Source organism: Phycodurus eques, chromosome 5 (assembly GCF_024500275.1).
Source record: "Phycodurus eques isolate BA_2022a chromosome 5, UOR_Pequ_1.1, whole genome shotgun sequence".
Lineage (NCBI taxonomy): Eukaryota > Metazoa > Chordata > Actinopteri > Syngnathiformes > Syngnathidae > Phycodurus > Phycodurus eques.
Window position 1 is genome coordinate 30,202,184 of NC_084529.1, and position 18,729 is coordinate 30,220,912.

An 18,729-nucleotide genomic window follows, 5' to 3' on the forward strand; every position below is an offset into this window, starting at 1 on the left:
AGCTGACTTATTTTAGACTGTGGTTTGGGTGAACATTTCTGTGCTTAAATATACAATTTATGTCTTTTTCGATGAATGTTATTTGCTGTATCATGTATGCGTGTTATGTATGTTTTACAACTTAAACCAGTTATTTAATATGATGGGACGATTATTCGTGTTCCCAAACTGAACATCTTACGTAAAGTGTAACTGCCTATGCTCCCTTATTGTACCCAATTTGAACAAAACATTGACCTTAAAACCAAGTGGGAATTTGCTAGGAACTGTCAACAAAGGTGCAAGCTTTGAGTTTCAAAAAAAGACGAACACAAAAAAGTGACAAAATTGGTAACGTCAGACAACTATGATGGAATTAATATTTTAAAAGCCACGAGTAGATTTGAGTTGATTATCGGAAACAGCTCTTGTATTGAATCTCATTAACCTTGGTGCTAGCTCATTGACCAATTGAAAAGGCCATGCAGGGTCAGCACTGTGCTTATGAACGGGGCTCGTCTCGTTGTTAGTAAGCTTCACAGAATACTGTGATTCCCATTTGTTTTGCTGTTGAGGGAAGTGCCCACCACTGCACTTCCGATTACTTCCGGGGTGTGGGGGGGAACTATTGTCGGAAGAAGGACAAGGATGGGATGGCTGGGAGCCAAGAATACTGGATGATACATCATGAAGTAGACTGCTTTTGAGAGCTTCCACTTAACATTCTGCAGCCAAACTCTTGTTCTGATTCTTCATCCTCTCCTGCTCCTCTTTAGTTTTTACACATCCTTTTGCCCTCCATGATGTGACAGAAATAGTGAAGGGGGAAAACATGATGAGGTTTGTTCTTTTAAGAAAGTCTAAACCAAAATTTAGATACTGGCATTTGTTAGAGGAAGATAATTATGTGGGACCCTGAATGGGGTGCACTGGCAGTAGAAGCATATAGCAAGATGGAAAGAAGAAGAAGAATCTTTTATTGTCATGAACATGCACGCATGCACATGAAATTTGTTCTCTGCATTTAACCCATCACAGTGAACACATACACATGTTAGTGGAACACACCGGAGCAGGGGGCAGCTGAAGCGCCCGGGGAGCATTTCGGGGTATCGGTGTCTTGCTCGAGGACACCACAGCCGTGAGTCCGTGGGATGTTGGCGGATGGTTCATTCGTGGTCTTGAACCTAGGTCCCCCACGGTGGCAGGCGATGATCTTAACCATTGGGCCAAGGCTGCCCATGAACTGCCAATGAGAGCTTACACCCTGGTTTCATATTCTATTTTAGCCTGATATCACCAAACATCCATTAATGATTTCCTTGTTTTGAAGAGACAGTCATGTAAAAAGTAGCTGCGGGCTCCATGCATCACAGAAGGCGAAGGTGCCTGAAGTGATGTGTCAGTGTTATCTCAATTGTTGTGATTCATATTGTACAATTCAACTGTTTCAACATTTGTGAAGGTCGTGGAGTCTTATATTCTAGCATTTAACTGGTAACCAAAAAAAAGGCCTTTAGATTATGTGTGCCTTTTTTTAGGCACTGAAGCAATTTTTACTATGCGAATATGAGAAGTCATGTTATTAATGCTGGTGTTCACTTTGTGACTAGCACTCATTAATTCCTTTCAGAGCACTTGAAGTTTACTGAGTATGAAGGAAAGAAAACTTGTATAGGTTTTGTCTGCAGCTGTTTTAACCGCACCGCAGCTTTTGGGGGGAAAAAAATCACTCCGCACAGAATTAAATGTGAATCCAGTATGATATTCTTCAAACACTCAGCACTTAAAAGTTTACTATAAGGTCAACCTCAAGGCAATACAAGACATTTTTTACAAATTTTCTTCTATTTTGTTTTTAATGAGTACCTTTTTTTACTTGTATCTAAAGTTCTGGGCAGTCAAGACTGACTGACCTTGAGATATTTTGCCAAGATTTTAGTTCAAGCCAGTGAAGATTATCCAATTTCTTTGCATTCAGCACCACATTGTTTGCTTTGGCTGCATGTATTAGCTCTGGATAATATCCATGTATAGTACAAGCCCCATTTCAACTGGGTTTGCAGCATTTGTTTGATTGTAAGCCGATATTTTAATTCAGGTCCAAGAACTATATAAAAAAAAAAAAAAAAAAAGTCTTATTTTTTTAATGATCAGACTTATGTGACATTTTGTTTTAGCCAATAAAACTCAAGGAAACTTACACTTTCATGTACTACGAGAACCCCTCAAACAGATCTCACCCAACCTTCAATAGTTACTGTACCCCAATGAGAATTGCCTTTGTAATTATGGCTAGAATATTTAACATTTTAAAGCTAGTTGAGGTAAATTTGGGGCGACTGTGTCTCAGTAGGTAGAGCAGGTCGTCCAGTGACCGAAGGGTAGCTGCTTCGAATCCCGGCTCCGACTGGCCGCATGTCGCAGTGTCCTTGGGCAAGACACTGAACTCTAATTTGCTCCCAGTGGGCCTGGCAGCACCTTGCAAGGCAGCAGTCGCCCATTGGTGTAATGTGTGGGTGAATGTGAGGCTTTGTAAAGCGCTTTGGGCACTGTGATAGTGTATAAAGCGCTTTATACGTGCATTCACAAGTCCATTTACCATTTAAATTGAATATATCTATAAGATAAGATAACTGGAGTTACAGATATCTAGAATTCAGTCGCAAATATCCGTACTTCACACAGCAGATATCTGGAACTGGATTTTATTTATCTATCATGAGAAACCCCATATTGCAAGCCCTTTTTACATTTAACAGTTAGACTGCATATGTGTTGTAGATATCTGTAACTCAGTTTTGTGTAGTCAAAAAGAACATTGCCAACATTGCTTTCGGCATAGCTCCTTCTTCACCATAATGGACCGATACAAAGTCCGCATCACTGCAGACGCTGTACCGATCCGCCTGTCGATCTCCCGTTCCATTCTTCCCTCAATCGTGAACAAGACCCCAAGATATTTGAACTCCTCCACTTGGGGAAGGATTTCATCCCCGACCTGGAGAGGGCACTCCACCCTTTTCCGACTGAGGACCATTGTCTCGGATTTGGAGGTGCTGATTCTCATCCCAGCTGCTTCACACTCAGCTGCGTGTGAGTGTGAAGCACTCTCCAACTCTCAAGCCGAGAGTTGGAGATCTCGGCTTGATGAAGCCAAGAGAACCACATCATCTGCAAAAAGCAAATATGCGATACTGAGGACACCAAACTGGACCCCCTCTACGTCTCTGCTGCACCTAGAAATTCGGTCCATAAAAGTTATGAACAGAATCGGTGGCAAAGGGCAGCCTTGGTGGAGTCCAACCCTTCCCGGAAACGAGTCCGACTTACTGCCGGCAATGCAGACCAAACTCTGACACTGGTCCTACAGGGACCGACAGCCCGTATCAGGGGGTTCAGCACCACATGCCCCCGAAGCACCCCCCACATGACTCCCTGAGTTAAAATCCACAAAACACATGTAGACTGGTTGGGCGTACTCCCATGCACCCTCGAGGACCCTGCCGAGGGTGTAGAGCTGGTCCATTGTTCCACGGCCAGGACGAAAACCACACTGCTCCTCCTGAATCTGAGATTCGACTTCCCAACGGACTCTCCTCTCCAGCACCCCTGAATAGACCTTATGGGGGAGGCTGAGGAGTGTGATCCCCATCTTAAATGAACATTCCAACAATTTAAAATATAATTACGGCTAGTCAGAAAGACTACGTTTGTATTTACAGTGTTAATTCATGATCGTCAAACTTGCCTTTTAAATGTTCAATCTGCTTGCCATAAATTCCATATACACGTATGGCAAAAGTCACATTTCTGCGAGGCGAAATGACGTTGCAGGTATCTGAAATGTTCTTTTTTGACGAGGCAAAACAAAATTAGGTATCTGCAGCTGTAACCCATATTCAGTCTAGCTGTTAAATATTAAAAGGCCTTGCCATAGGTAATTAACTATTCACAATAGCCTGTGATCAACAGTGTAGTCAATATCAAACTAATATTATGGATGGATGACATGATTGTTTCATATGAAATACCTTTACTTTTATTTGGCTGCAGGGAGATGTGCACCCGCTGAATTGCCTCTCGGCCTCTATGGTGGCCCGCTCCCCTCCCCTTTGCACAGAGATGTCTTTTAAAATGACCTTTGAATCCGGCATTCATTCTGCTCAGTCCCAAATAAAGCCTTTTAATATGTTAGCAATTTAATATACGGTGCTGCTTTGTGTTGAACTTATTGCTCCTGTCATCTCGCCGAGGATCTAGATTTGGCAGCAGTCATCAATCCACATTGTAGGTATGAGCTTTTTTTTCAACCAGACAACCCCCTGGTAGCTCTACCCAAAGAAACCTCATTTGCAATACACATTTCTGCCTCTTCAATAATCAAGACAAATAAAATTCTCCTCTGAAAAACAAAACCCATTCCTATGTCTTAATTTGGTTTGATGTGACTGAATGATTGAAGTCTCCCAGCAGGTTTACGTGTTTGTGTGCACATACTGGATCTGTGCAGCAGATTGGAGAGAGACTTTTGGCTCTGGTCCTGCTACAGACCAATCAATACGACATGTTGTGGGTGACCCAAATAAATGCATGCGAGCGTGGTCACTCGGAACACAGTTGAATGTTTACTGTACGTTTAAAGCTGAACAGCTATTTGCTCCCAGTGGGCCTGGGAGCAAATAGCTGTGCAGAGTACCCAACCTTTTTAGAGTCCCTGGAGGGAGTGGTGGAGAGTGCCCCTGCTGGGGACTTCCTCGTTCTTCTAAGGGATTACAATGCTCATGTGGGCAAATACAGTGAGAGCAGTGATTGGGAGGAATGGCCCTCCAAAAAGATCCCGAGTGGTGTGCTTTAATTAGACTTCTGTGCTCATCATAGACTGTCAATAATGAACACCATGTTCAGACATAAGAGTGTCCAGGACGCCGTAGGCCACAGTTTGATGATCAACATTGTGGTCGTGTCTTCGGAATTGCGGCCGCATGCTGTGATGCAGACTATCAGTCTGTCATGGTAAAGGAGTTGAGCAGAAAGGCGAAGATCTCAATTTACCGATCGATTTACGTTTCTACCCTCACCTTTGGTCACAAGCTGTGGGTCATGAGGGAAAGAACAAGATCACGGATACAAGCAAGCTCGACGAAGTAGTTCTGAGCATCTCAGACAGAGTCGTTCGTGATTGCAGATTGTAATGGACATGTTGGTGGAGGTAACATGGGTGATGATGAAGTGATGGGTATGTTTGGCATCCAGGAAAGGGATTTGGAGGGACAGATGGTGGTAGACTTTTCAAAAAGGATGGAAATGGCTGTAGTGAACACAAGAGGCAGGAACATAGGCTACAAGAGCGTAGGTAGCACGCTGGTGGATTACATCTTGTGTAAACTATGTAATCTGAAGGAGGTTACTGACTGTAAGGTAGTGGTAGGGGAGAGTGTGGAGAGACAGCATCGGATGGTGGTGTGTAAGATGACTGGTGGTGGGGAGGAAGATTAAGAAAAGACAGGCAAAAAAGAGAACCATGTGGTGGAAGCTGAGAAAGGAAGAGTGTTGTGTGGCTTTTCGAGAAGAGGTGTGACAGGCTCTCAGTGGACAGGGGGACCTTCCAGAAGACTGGTCCACTACAGCCAAGGTGATCAGGCAGGAGAGTACTTTGTGTATCTTTTGGTAGGAAAGTGGAGACAGAAACTTGGTGGTGGAACCTCAAAGTACAGGAAATCACACAAGAGATTAGCTAAGAAGTGGTAGGACACAGAGGAATGAGGAGAGGAGGAAGGAATACATGGAGTTGCAATGTAGGGCAAAGGTAGAGGTGGCTAAGGCCAAATAAGAGGCCTGCGATGGTGTGTATGCAAGGTTGTGCAGTAAAAAAGGAGAAAAAGATCTATACAGGTTGGCCAGACAGAGGGATAGAGATGGGAAGGATGTGCAGCAGGTTAGGGTGGTGAAGGATAGAGATGGAAATATGTCGACTGGTGCCAGAAGTGTGCTGGATATATGGAAAGAATAATTTGAGGAGTTGATGAATGAGGAAAATGAAAGAGAAGGAAGAGTATAAGAGGCAAGTGTGGTGGATCAGGAAGTAGCAATGATCAGTAAGGGGTAAATTGGAAAGGGACTAAAGAGGATGAAAAATGTAAAGGCAGTTGGTCCTGATGACATACCTGTGAAGGTATGGAAGCATCTAGGAGAGGCGACTGGAATTTTTGAACAGGTTGTTCAGCAGAATGCTGGCGGGTGAGAAGATGCCTGAGAAATGGAGGAAAAATGTGCAGAGCTGTGGGAACTGTCGCGGAATGAAGTTAATGAGCCACACAATGAAGTTAAAGGAAAGAGTCGTGGAGGCTAGACTCAGGACAGAAGTGAGATTTGCGAGCAGCAGTATGGTTTCATGCCTAGAAAGAGTACCACAGATGCGTTATTTGCTTTGAGGGTGTTGGAGAAGTACAAAGAAAGTCAGTAGGCGTTACATTGTGTCTTTGTAGATCTAGAGAAAGCGTATGACAGAGTACCCACCGAGGTACTGTGGCACTGCATGCGGAGGTCTGAAGTGGCAGAGAAGTTTGTTAGAATGGTAAAGGATATGTACTGTATGAAGAGTGGTGAGGTGGGATGTAGGCGTGACAGGAGTTTACGTTGGAGGTGGGACTGCATCAGGGATCACCCCCTGTTTGCAGTGGTGATGGATAGGCTGACAGATGAGGTTAGACTGGAATTCCCATGGACCATGACGTTCGCAAATGACATTGTGATCTGCAGTGAAAGCAGGTCGCAGATGGAGGAACAGTTAGTTAGGTGGGGTCATGCACTGGAAAGGAGAGAACTGAAGATTAGCAGAAGTAAGACTATATATATGTGCATGAATGAGAGAGGTGGAGGGGTAAGAGAGAAGCTACAGGGAGAAGAACTAGGGAGGGTGGAGGACTTTAGATAATTAGGGTCAACGGTCCAGAGCAATGATGAGTGTGGTAACTAAGTGAAGAAACGGGTCCAAGCAGGTTGGAAAAGGTGGAGGAAGGTGTCACGTCTGTTATGTGACAAAAGAGTCTCTGCTAGGATGAAGGGCAAAGTTTATAAGACAGTGGTGAGGCCAGCCATGATGTACGGATTAGAGACAGTAAGACTAAAGAGACAACAGGAAGCAAAGCTGAGGGTGACACAAATGAAATTAGCTCATCAGAGGGACAGCCAAGGTTAGATGTTTTGGAGACGAAGTAAGCGAGAGCACACTATGATGGTTTGAACATGTCCAGAGGCGAGAGAGTGAGTATATTGGTAGGATTGTGAGGATGGAGCTGCCAGGCAAGAGAGCCGGAGGAAGACCGAAGAGCAGGTTGATAGATGTAGTGAGGGAAGACATGAGGGCAATTGGTGTTACAAAGGAGGATGCAGGAGTTAGGTTTACATGGATAAGGATGACATGCTGCGGCGACCCCTAACGGGACAAGCCAGAAGAAAAGGAAGATGATGATACAGCAGCACGCTGTAGCTGCCCAGCTAAACGACGTGCCAAGTGGCAGCCATGTTGGGGAGGTCACAGTATCCATAGAAGGCAGTGCATGCACACTGAAATGAAGTCGTAACTTGCTAATTTCTCAACCGATTTTCATGAAGGCGTCGCCGTCGGCATGGAGCTCAAAATGGGCCTTGTCGTATCCCCCAATACATAGCTGTGAGAGTAATGGCAAAAAGCTGTGGTAAGAGAAAACTCTTTTGCGGTCTCTTGTGGCCCACTGGTAGCGCTGAAAAATATCGTGGCCCTCGCCATCATTTAAGTTGCCCATCCGTGCATCCTTGCATCGTCAAACCCATCACTTTTTCACGTTTCTTGAGTCGTTAACATTTCATCGTCAAAGACAGCAAATGTTTTTCAACACTTCACATTGGTCAATCATTTGCACAAAATAACACTAACACGTGGGGACCAATGTATCAATTTGTGCAAAGAAAAAAAAAAGCAAAATTGACCAAATTTGGGTATACTGTAGGTGGTTTGGGCCCGAAGCCAGCAGTATTAATTTTCTATGTCCCTTTCCTGAACTTTGTAAAACCTTTCTAATTTTTTTTACACTCTTCCTCCAGTGGCCTGAATGCACTGCATGTGAACTACCTTCACGCCATCTCACCAGACAGACTGATTAAGCATGTGAATAAGCGATTTGGCAGGGTGGGTGCCTGCTGTGTGTGTGTGTGTGTGTGTGTGTGTGTGTGTGTGTGTGCGTGTGTGTGTGTGTGTGTGCGTGCGTGCGTGCGCGTTTGTGTGTCTGTCTGTCTCAGGGGGCTCCAGTGATGACGCACATAGTGACGAGGGGAATGCTGGGGGTGGAGACGAGGGTGGGCTAGGAGGGAGGGGGGAGGCACAGTGGACTTGCTAAGCTCTTTGTTTCAGTCTTCTGTAAACTGACTTGCCACGCCAAAGCTCGCACACTCCCTCCTTTCAAGGGGGCTGTGCTGACGTGGGTACAGTAAGGTGCAGCTGTGCACTGCAGCACATCATGTGCATGTGCGTGAGCTTGTCACTCTCCCCTTTACCTGTCTGTAAAATACAGTATAAAAGACTGACGCTGATTTCAAGCCACATATTAGTTGTCAATATAGTAGTTGAATGTACACATGTTCAGTAGTGTAAAAGTGTTTGCCCTTACTTGTTTTTTGTTGTTGTTTTTTTTTGCATGTTTGTCACACTTAAATGTTTCCCATCATCAAACACATTTAAATATTATTCAGCAACAACAAACACAAAATTCCTGGTCTTTATTAAGGGAGAAAAAAATCCAAACCTACATGGCGCTGTGTGAAAGTGATTGCCCCGCCCCCCTCCCCGTTAAAACATAACTGTGGTTTACCATACCCGAGTTTAAATTCTCTAGCAACACCCAGGCCTGATACTGACTGCCACACCTGTTCTCAATCAAGAAATCATTTACATAGGACCTGCCTCACAAAGTAGACCAAAAATCCTCAATAGTTAGACATCTTGCTGAGATCTAAAGTAATTCAGCAACAGATGAGAAAGAAAGTAATTGAGATCTGTCAGTGTGGAAAAGGCTATAAAGCCATTTCTAAAGCTTTAGGACTCCAACAAACCACAGTGAGAGCCATTATCCACAAATGGCGAAAACAGAACAGTTGTGAACCTTCCCATTAGTGGCTGGCCGACCAAAATTACCCCAAGACCACAGCGACGACTCATCCAAGAGGTCGCAAAAGACCCCAACAACATCCAAAGAACTCCAGGCCTTACTTGCCTCAGTTAAGGTCAGTGTTCATGACTCCACCATAAGAAAGAGACTGGCCAAAAATGGTCTGCATTGCAGTGTTCCAAGATGAAAACCAATGCTGTGCAAAAAGAACATTAAGGCTTGTCTCAATTTTTCCAGGAGACATCTTAATGATCCCGAAGATTTTGGGGGAAATACTCTGTTGTCTGACAAGACAAAAGTTGAACTTTTTGGAAGGTGTTTCCCCCATTACATCTGGCGTAAAAGTAACACCGCATTTCAGAAAAAGAACATCATACCAACAATAAAATATGGTGGTGGTCGTGTGATGGTCTGGGGCTGTTTTGCCGTTTCAGGACCTGGAAGACTTAATGGAACCATGTATTCTGCTGTCCACCAAAAAATCAAGGAGAATGCCTGGCCATCTCTTCGTGATGATCCAAAACACACGCCAGCAATTCCACCTCTGGATGCCTGAAGAAAAACAAAAATTAAGACTTTGGAGTGCCCCAGTCAAAGTCCTGACCTGAATCCTATTGAGATGCTGTGGCATGACAACAGTTGTTTCTGCTAAGGGTGGCCCAACCAGTTATTAGGTTTAGGGGGCAATCCATTTTTCACACAGGCCCATGTAGGTTTTGATTTTTTTTTTGTACTCCCTTAATAATAAAAACCTTCATTTAAAAACAGCATTTTGTGTTTACTTTGTATCATTGAGTAATATTTAAATGTGTTTGATGATGGGAAATATTTAAGTGTGACAAACATACAAAGAAAATAAGAAATGGGGAGGCAAATACTTTTTCACACTACTGTAGACTTAACTAAGTATGAAGTTTCTTGTTTTTTGTTTCTCAAATTTTCTTGCGTTGCTCTCCCAGTGCTTTTGTCAAAGCTGCGTTCTCTCATACAGAGAAGGTTGTTAACATGTGCCCGGGACTCAAAAGGCCCCTTTGTCCATTTCACTTATGCTGACCCATTCATTTTGACTGCCACGCCAGCTCTTCTTTTCTTTACCTCTTCCTCATTACAGCTCATGGTCTGACTACATGTTCTCTGGATGTTTCCTTACAGTCTGCCTGACGTGTGGGTGAATGAAACAGACGAATCTCGGCTGAAGACGAAAGTGGTACACTTATCCCAGTTGCCGCAGGAAACCGCCATGCTACTGGACCCCAACATATACAGGTGAGAATCTGTGTGATGACCCTTCGTTCATGTGCATACTTAAACAGACAATCTCCATTATTAGCCAGTCGATATGATACAATGACTTAATGAGAGAGGCCTTAGCACAACTTTATCAAGGCTGCCACTGATGATGTATAATTATAATATCAAACAGTTATTTAAATATATTATAGACCTCTTACAATCACTAGGTGATTACATGATCATATTTGTGTACAGCGCTGCAAGCCCCTCTACAAGGTAAGAATACAGTTAAAAACTAGTTTACATTTATAGAAAAGACAGTAATTGAAAGTCACTCCTCAAAGAGAAAAATATTTTACTTAAAATATTGATCATTACTAAAGGATATACTGTATAGAAAGCAAGCTCAAACAGTGGTGGATCCTAATTGGACAGCAAGGTGCAGTAGCTTCCGTCGCTACTACTGGACAGGTTTCATACTTGAATATAATTGGCACACCTCAGTAACTTTATTTCACTACAATAAATCCACAAACAAATTAGGTTGTTAATCTCTGCACGAAAATGTTTCAGTGAGACAATTAAGCCTACGTGGAACTTAAAGAACATTTGGAATGTTTTAGGTTTTGTTTTGGCCCTAACTAAATCTAAACAGGCGCCATTAGAGGTCCACGTCTTGCATCATTGTAAATTGTCAACGCTTGTTTTCCCACCATAACCTGGGGTAATGTTTTGTTTTTTGCAAGCCAGTTACTTAATACAACTTAATACAACATAACCAATATATTTAGTGGTTATTACAGGATTCCATTCACCTTGTGTGCTTTGTCCTTAAAAAAAGTTATTTTAATGTCTTTCCAGGGCACTTCCACAGAAGCGACTAAAGCAGAGGTAACTCACACCAGCTCAGCACTATAGTCTTTCTTATCAACCAATCATCATCTTGGTATGTTCATACAATGTTGAACATATTTATGATACCACATACATTTCACTTACTGGGTTAAGAAATTCTTCCCTCACTCGTGAACAAGACCCCAAGATACCTGAACTCCTCCGCTTGGGGCAGGATTTCATCCCCGACCTGGAGAGGGCACGCCACCCTTTTCCGACTGAGGACCATGGGCTCAGGGGACCCTGCCGAGGGTGTAGAGCCGGTCCACTGTTCCACGGCCAGGACGAAAACCACACTGCTCCTCCTGAATCTGAGCTTCAACTTCCCGACGGACCCTCCTCTCCAGCACCCCTGAATAGACCTTACCAGGGAGGCTGAGGAGTGTTATCCCCCTGTAGTTGGAACACACCCTCCGGTCCCCCTTCTTAAAAAGGGGGACCACCACTCCAGTCTGCCAATCCAGAGGCACTGTCCCCGATGTCCACGCGATGTTGCAGAGGCGTGTCAACCGGGACAGTCCCACAACATCCAGAGCCTTTAGAAACTCCGGGCGAATCTCATCCACCCTTGCCACCGAGGAGGTTTTTAACCACCTCAGTGACCTCAACCCCAGAGATAGGAGAGCCCGCCTCAGAGAACCCAGACTCTGCTTCCTCATGGGAAGGCGTGTCGTTGGAATTGAGGAGATCTTCGAAGTATTCTCCCCACCGACTCACAACGTCCCGAGTCGAGGTCAACAGCGCCCCATCCCCACAGGCGGATCGGTGCAGTGTCTGCAGTGATGCGGACTTGGTATCGGTCCGTTGTGGTAAAGAAGGAGCTAAGGCGAAGCTCTCAAGTTACCGGTCGATCTATGTTTCTACCCTCACCTATGGGTATCTTGGCATCTTGTTCCGAAATGAGTTTCCTCCGCAGGGTGTCCGGGCTCTCCCTTACAAAAAGGGTGAAAAGCTCGGTCCTCCAGGAGGATCTCAGAGTAGAGCCGCTGGTCCTCCACATCGAGAGGAGCCAGATGAGGTGGCTGGGGCATCTGATTCGGATGCCTCCCGGACGCCTCCCTGGTGAGGTGTTCCGGGAACGTCCCACCGGAGACCCCGGGGACGACCCAGGACACGCTGGAGAGACTACGTCTTTCGGCCGGCCTGGGAACTTATCGGGATCCCCCCGGAAGAGCTGGATGAAGTGGCTGGGGAGAGGGAAGTCTGGGCGTCCCTGCTAAAGCTACTGCCCCCGCGACCCGACCTCAGATAAGCAGTAGAAAATAGATGGATGGGTTAAGAAATGTCATTTTAAAGACAATGAAAAAAGATAAATCAACCTGACTACTGCATAGTAATTACTACCATGTTGCACAAGCTACCCACTTCCAAGTATTCCATTTTTTTTAAAGTCAGTCAAAGTCATACGTTGGAGCTTTGTAACATGAACCGACAAATTCTTCACTCAATAAGCATTCCAAATGTAATTTGCTTGCTTTACTTGTGCGAGAAAATATTTTGCTGAACTTAATAGCAGTCATTAGTTAGTCGCAACCTTTTTAACTGCATCACTTACCCTAAAAGAAAATTGAATTAAATAGCACAAATTTAACATTATTCATTAGAAGAGCAGCATGGGCAGAAGAATCGGTCATGCACTTTGGTCATCGGTTATTTTTTAATTAATTTTTGAATGAATTTAAAATCTTCCATTTGTTATGGAAGATTTTAGAGGTGTTTGGAAGTGCTCATTCCATGTTTTTTTGAAAATCCAACCAAGCTGGCAGCTACTTGCCACGTTGCTGCAGTTAAAATAATAATACATTTTATAATGATGAGAGCAGTTCAACACTAAATGCAGGAATGAAAAGGATTTCTCATACATGTACTGTAAATCAAACAATCAACCAAAGTAGCTCATGTTTTTAATTGTGCTCATTTATTCCTCCCTAAAAGCATCTCTCACTCTCTCTCACATTTGGCCCAGCCTGTAAGGTGTCCTTTCTGGATTGGATTTTTATTCCTTGGTACTACAAGTTATTTCTAATTGGGATGAGACACTCGTCATCGCCGTTCTCTGGAATGGGACATGGAACAATTAAAACATTTGTCTTCATGAAGAACTGTCCCCCTGCGCCCCTTCCCCTCCTCCAAAAAAAATCTGAAAATATCCCATCACCCAATGTTGTAACAGGTCTTATGTGGAACAAACATTTTTAGTGTTTTGTGTAAATTATATATGCAAATTTGTAACTTATTTTTATAACAAAAAAAACAAAATTGTCATGTTTGTGAATTTGTGTGAGCAATTTCAATGGAACCGTATTTACTGTGATAAGCTATGCTACGTCAGTAGTAGGGACGCTTGAAGTGTTTATATCGAATGTGAGGCAAGTCTTAAGCAGTATTAATATTACAATGTCAAAATGCAGTAATTTTGACTCACTATATTAACCTGTATATACTGTACGTGTGCCACAGAAGTAATAACTACGCTGATGATATTCTGGATGATCGACTTTATCAAAAACACTTAAGTACCCGCACGCCCAATCGTGCCTCACTTTTGTCACTCCCTCCTTTTACAGTATGCATTGTATATTATGCTACTTCTTACAATTCAGCTGTATAAGCAGCCTGAAACCCTCTGAATCTAGTTTCTACTGTATGTTATCCTGTTTCACTGGAGTATTGTGTTTCTAATAAAACGAGTTCCATGACAGGTGTTGACAAATAGAGGTGGTTTTTACCAATGAGGGGGTGAAGTATGGAAGTGCCAGAAAGAAGCAATACTTCTATTGTGGTTTCAGTGAGTTCCTTCTGTTTACATAGGCGGGATTGGCTGCCTTATTTGGAATCCTCTAGCCAAAAAGCATTGGGAGCACGCTGTGGAGAAGCTAATGACTCAGCCAGCTTGCAGAAACCCCGTCGGCCTCAGTTGAAAACTGAGTTCAGGCAGAGGTCTGCTGTGCTGTTCTTTATTAGCTTGTCCCTTTGCCTGTTCCCGCATATGGACTTCATTGAACTTCAGCGCTATTGGAGTTGATAATGACACCTTCAAGTGTTCCGTTTTCAGCGAAGGTGGGCGGAGTTCTAAAGGTTTGCATATTGTTTCACGTTTGCATATTGTTTCACGTTGTAAAATACTGTTCTTCATAAGTACTGAGAATCAGTGTTTTCTCAGCGGATCTTAAAAGGTTGAATTTTCGGTGCGTCGAGCTGATATGAACTGGAGTTGAAATTACTCTGACTTGCTATGAACCAGCAAACACGTTTACAGTATTAGTTATTTTTCAAAGGACCCGGGTACTCAGCCCATACTCTGTTCACACAATACAGACAATTCCTTGATTTCATTCCTAATGTTTCACATGTTTTGGCCATGACCTTGAAATATCTGTGCATTTTATTGCATTATATTCTTTAAAAAAAAAAAAAAAAAAAAAGTAAAAAATCAATCTGCTAAATCATAATCCAGACAATTATTTGCAGGATTTTGCACATGAAACAAAAGCACATTGTTTCAGAGGCTTTTCCGTACTTCAGCTCAAGCGAACAGAATGATCACGAAGAGGCGAGTGTTGTTTTTAGACTATGAGCCCTCTCTCTGCCACCAAATCCTGATCGTCATCATTGACAGGCGCGCTCCTTCCGGGATGGGAAACACTTCCCGGCTGAACCTGAATGATTTCACTCCCTCTGAAAGCATAACCCTATAGAGAAGGCATTGCACTACCACAAGCCCAAAGGACGAATCGGATTCGAGGAATCATGGATCCATTGCTCCTGTTGTTAAATAATTAAAACTTGGAAACCATCCACAACTTGGCTGACACTTGCTGTCCTAGTGTCTCACTGTGCACCACATCCTGTATTACATTTTTTACAAAAGAATAATTGTGTCGAAGGAAGGAAAAAAATATATATATCTAATGCCTACCACATGTTGTGGTAGTTTGTTTTTCCTATTGAATATTGATATATGTATAGATAGTATATAACTGTAAAAGGATCAACAGAGTATAGCGTACAGCAAATAAAGCTAACCTGGTCCATTGGTGCTTCTGTAGTCTGTAAAAAAATCTGCTAGTTACGATTCAACAGTGTCCTTTTTTTAATCACTGCCGCAATTTACTGCTTTTGTTTGCGTCTTGTGATTGAATATGTCATGTGTGACATGTAAATACATAACCTGTAGAACAGTAGCTTTGCATGACTTGGTGCCTGTAAACTGCAATCCTTTTGATGTAGAACTTAGATTTAAATGAAATACGCTGATACTACATTTGGAATTTCAATGTTTTGTGTAAAACTCAATCGGTACCCTTGCTTACCTGCTGCAGTACATGTATCATATTGAGAGGTATTAGATTATTTTGTCTTCCCAATGCATCTAATCGACAAACTATTAGAATACAGTACACTACGATGCAGTACGGTTCTACACTACTGCAAACAACAACCGCAATAATACGCGTACTGTTAAATGAATACTTCTCAGGCAGAATGTTCTCTCATTCGATCTCATTAAATTAGAAATGTATACCTTATGTTATGGAGAACATGCACTGTCACTATTTCTTACAAATAGAAACAGTAGGACGCTTCTTCATTTTAATCAGTCGGATTGACTGTAAAGTCACATGAACATATCAGCTCTGATGCTTTGGGAGAGTAAGTTTGTAGAGATGATATAAATTGTCATTACAGTTGACCTGCAAGCAATGGGATGGCCTCTATTAACGAGTTAATGTCACGCTCTGCTATTGCGTTTGCCCAAGACTCATTTCACTCTGCGGATTCTGTGCCACTCTGCTGGATGGCCCCTCGGCCATTTACTCAACATGCTTTCCCTTTCCCTGTTTCGCCATCGCACTGTGCAGCTGAACAATAGCAGAAGCTTTTATACATAGACAATAGCATTTAATCATATTCACATTCTGTCATCAACACTACATGGAAGAAGAGAGAGATACAAGAGCAACACTAAATGTGCTTGTGACTTTGTTTTTGACTCGCAATTCTATCCCATATTCAGAGATTATGTAAAACTACATACTGGTACCTCGTTTATCCTCTGGTTTATGCGGTAATAAGAGATCGTCTGTTCGAATTAGATTCCATACAGATGAGCACTTTGCAGCTGGTGATCATCGTATGTTCAAAAAATTTCCTATCCAAACATTTGTCCTGCTTTCTGGTATGTAAATTAGATTTTGAGGCAGGATCACTGTTTTAAGGACCCTCTGCTACAATGCTCTTGATAGCTGGCCAGCATAAGTTTTGACAATGTGGCTTGGATCTGGGAGCTTGACAGGAGGATTCATGAGGGTCAAGGACGCCGAATGGGCCGATTGCAACACGCTGTGCGGTGATGACAGATTCAGAACTCAGGCCCTCTGTGTTCAGAACTCAGGCCCTCGTGAGCACCAATTAGAGAAGGCATATTAGCATCAGCTTCTCTTCTATCTGCAGTGAAAGAGTGCAAATGCATTGTGCCCTAAAACCCTTCTCTGAAGGACGAAGGTCACCACATGTCTGTTTAACCACTTCCGTAGCCTGGTGCAGACTGAAAACAGGCTTTAGTGCTTTACTACTGTCGCGTGCAACACTTACTATAAGGCCCGCCACATTCTGTACGACACAGAAAAACACCAATGAAGTGGACCGTTGTTTTTAAAAATAAATAAAGAAATAAATTTACAGTTGGCGACTTCACCACAAAAAAAGCCAGCTGGTCAGGTGGGTCTTGCTTACGTCGAAACCCCAGAAATGTTTTATTTTTCATTTCTTTTTGAAAGCTCATGCAGATTTCATTGGCTGTTGCGTCAGCGACATTGCAACGCCGTTCACACGCAATTCTGGTTGGGGGCTGGGGCTAAGAAGATGGAGCGACACTGAGGATCGACTTCTGCAGTTTTACCAATGTGATTGGTCAGTGTTGAGCTCACATCATTGTGAGGTATCGGCGGATAATTGTGGCTGTCTACTTGCTGTCAGAAGTGACCCCCCTCGCTCCTCCCTCCTTTCTCAGATGATTAAATACGCTTGTCCTTGAAATGTGATTGGCCTGCTGTACTTGGCTCATGGCCCCCAATTTTCGACACTTCAGCGGTTTCGAAGAATTGCTGCATGTTCTCTCTTCTCTGTGATGTCTTTTCCTCACATTCGCTTATCATTACTGTCTTGAAACATAATTTGGCTGGGATCCATTGTTTCTCCAATGCCATTCCCACAATAAAAAGATAATTGTGCCCATCACTGCCGAGGGAATATGTTTGCTCTTTAACGACATAATTGACTCTTCATGTGCATTGTTTGTACAGCAATGTGTTTACATCGCCGACTGCGTTGTTCTATTGCTGTCTACTATACAGTACATAAATCACACAAAGATACTCGAGTAAATGTATACTTACTTCACAAAATGAACTACACTATTATTTAACAAAATTACACTCGTTCAAACTGTAATAACAAACAGATCTTGGTATGGTCTTTGTAAAGACGGAACTATTGTATTGGATTGTGCATGTATATATAATGTTTGGCCAGTGTGTTTCCCCTGCCTGGAAGTCATTGACAATGTGGTCGTTTGTCTCTCTGATGAATAAACTAATCCAAATGTCGAGTACTGAACAGGCATGAAATCACTGAGCTATACAGTAAGATTAACAAAGTACAAGGTCTAATATTGTCAGGCGAATATCGTGCAATTGAAGCTGTTGGCCTGAGCTTGTTGGATCCAGCTGACTCACCAGGTTTGCGTTTGGCTGCCTGCTCAGGTCCGATTACCGAAGGTAGTGGTTGTTCTCTCTCCAGCTATAAACGCACGCACGCACACACATGCATATGTCTCACACACACACACACACACACAGACATGCCACGCTAACTCTGGCATGGATGCTCCCTCCTTCATCCATGTCTTTGAGTGGGCTCTCCCAAAGCCAGCTGCATTTCCAGATATGGAAAAAAGACATGGATGAACCAGAACCAGGGGTGTCGCTAGGTTTTGTGGATAGGGGGACTTACGCCCCAGGAGATGCACAGAATGTGAGCGAATGTAGCGCACAAGCACACAATTTCGCAAACAAAGATTGAGAAACTGATCTTTCACGTTTCTGGACAGATTTTCAAACAAAATGCCGGGTAAAAGTTCAAAGTCACTGTCATATTTGTAGTGTTATTTCTGCCCGTTTTTTTTTTAATAAAATCCGCAAACAAAGCATGTTTACAGCATTAACCACAAAAAAGAAAGAAATATGTACACATTGTTACAATGTTTGCAAAACATACACTTGTTGTGACAAAGTCAGCCAGTCCCATCATTTTCAATTCACAACAAATTACTGGAAATAACTTCCCATTGAGGAATTAACATTGGAATCGAAAACCAATAAGCAGCTGCAATCGCCAGCTATTTGGTGGGTGGAAGCATCAACAGATGCCATCTGTTTTTAAGGGTGGCAAATCAGTCTACGGTTCTGTTGTGACG

At 43.0% G+C, this 18,729-nt stretch overlaps 1 protein-coding gene across 4 annotated transcripts in view; it reads left to right on the forward strand.

The window, feature by feature from the left end:
- Positions 1-15,145, forward strand: part of LOC133402469 (zinc finger protein aebp2-like) — a 35,137-nt gene extending 19,992 nt beyond the window's left edge. The window contains exons 8-10 of one of the 4 annotated variants that reach the window (XM_061676229.1): positions 10,278-10,391; positions 11,220-11,249; positions 13,188-15,145. In XM_061676229.1, coding sequence (XP_061532213.1) covers positions 10,278-10,391; positions 11,220-11,249; positions 13,188-13,278 — 235 coding nt within the window. In that variant the 3' untranslated portion in view covers positions 13,279-15,145. Of the gene's footprint in view, positions 1-10,277; positions 10,392-11,219; positions 11,250-11,366 lie in introns of all 4 variants that reach the window. The other 3 variants (XM_061676231.1, XM_061676228.1, XM_061676230.1) reach the window with 3 other exon arrangements.
- Positions 15,146-18,729: the final 3,584 nt, after the last annotated feature.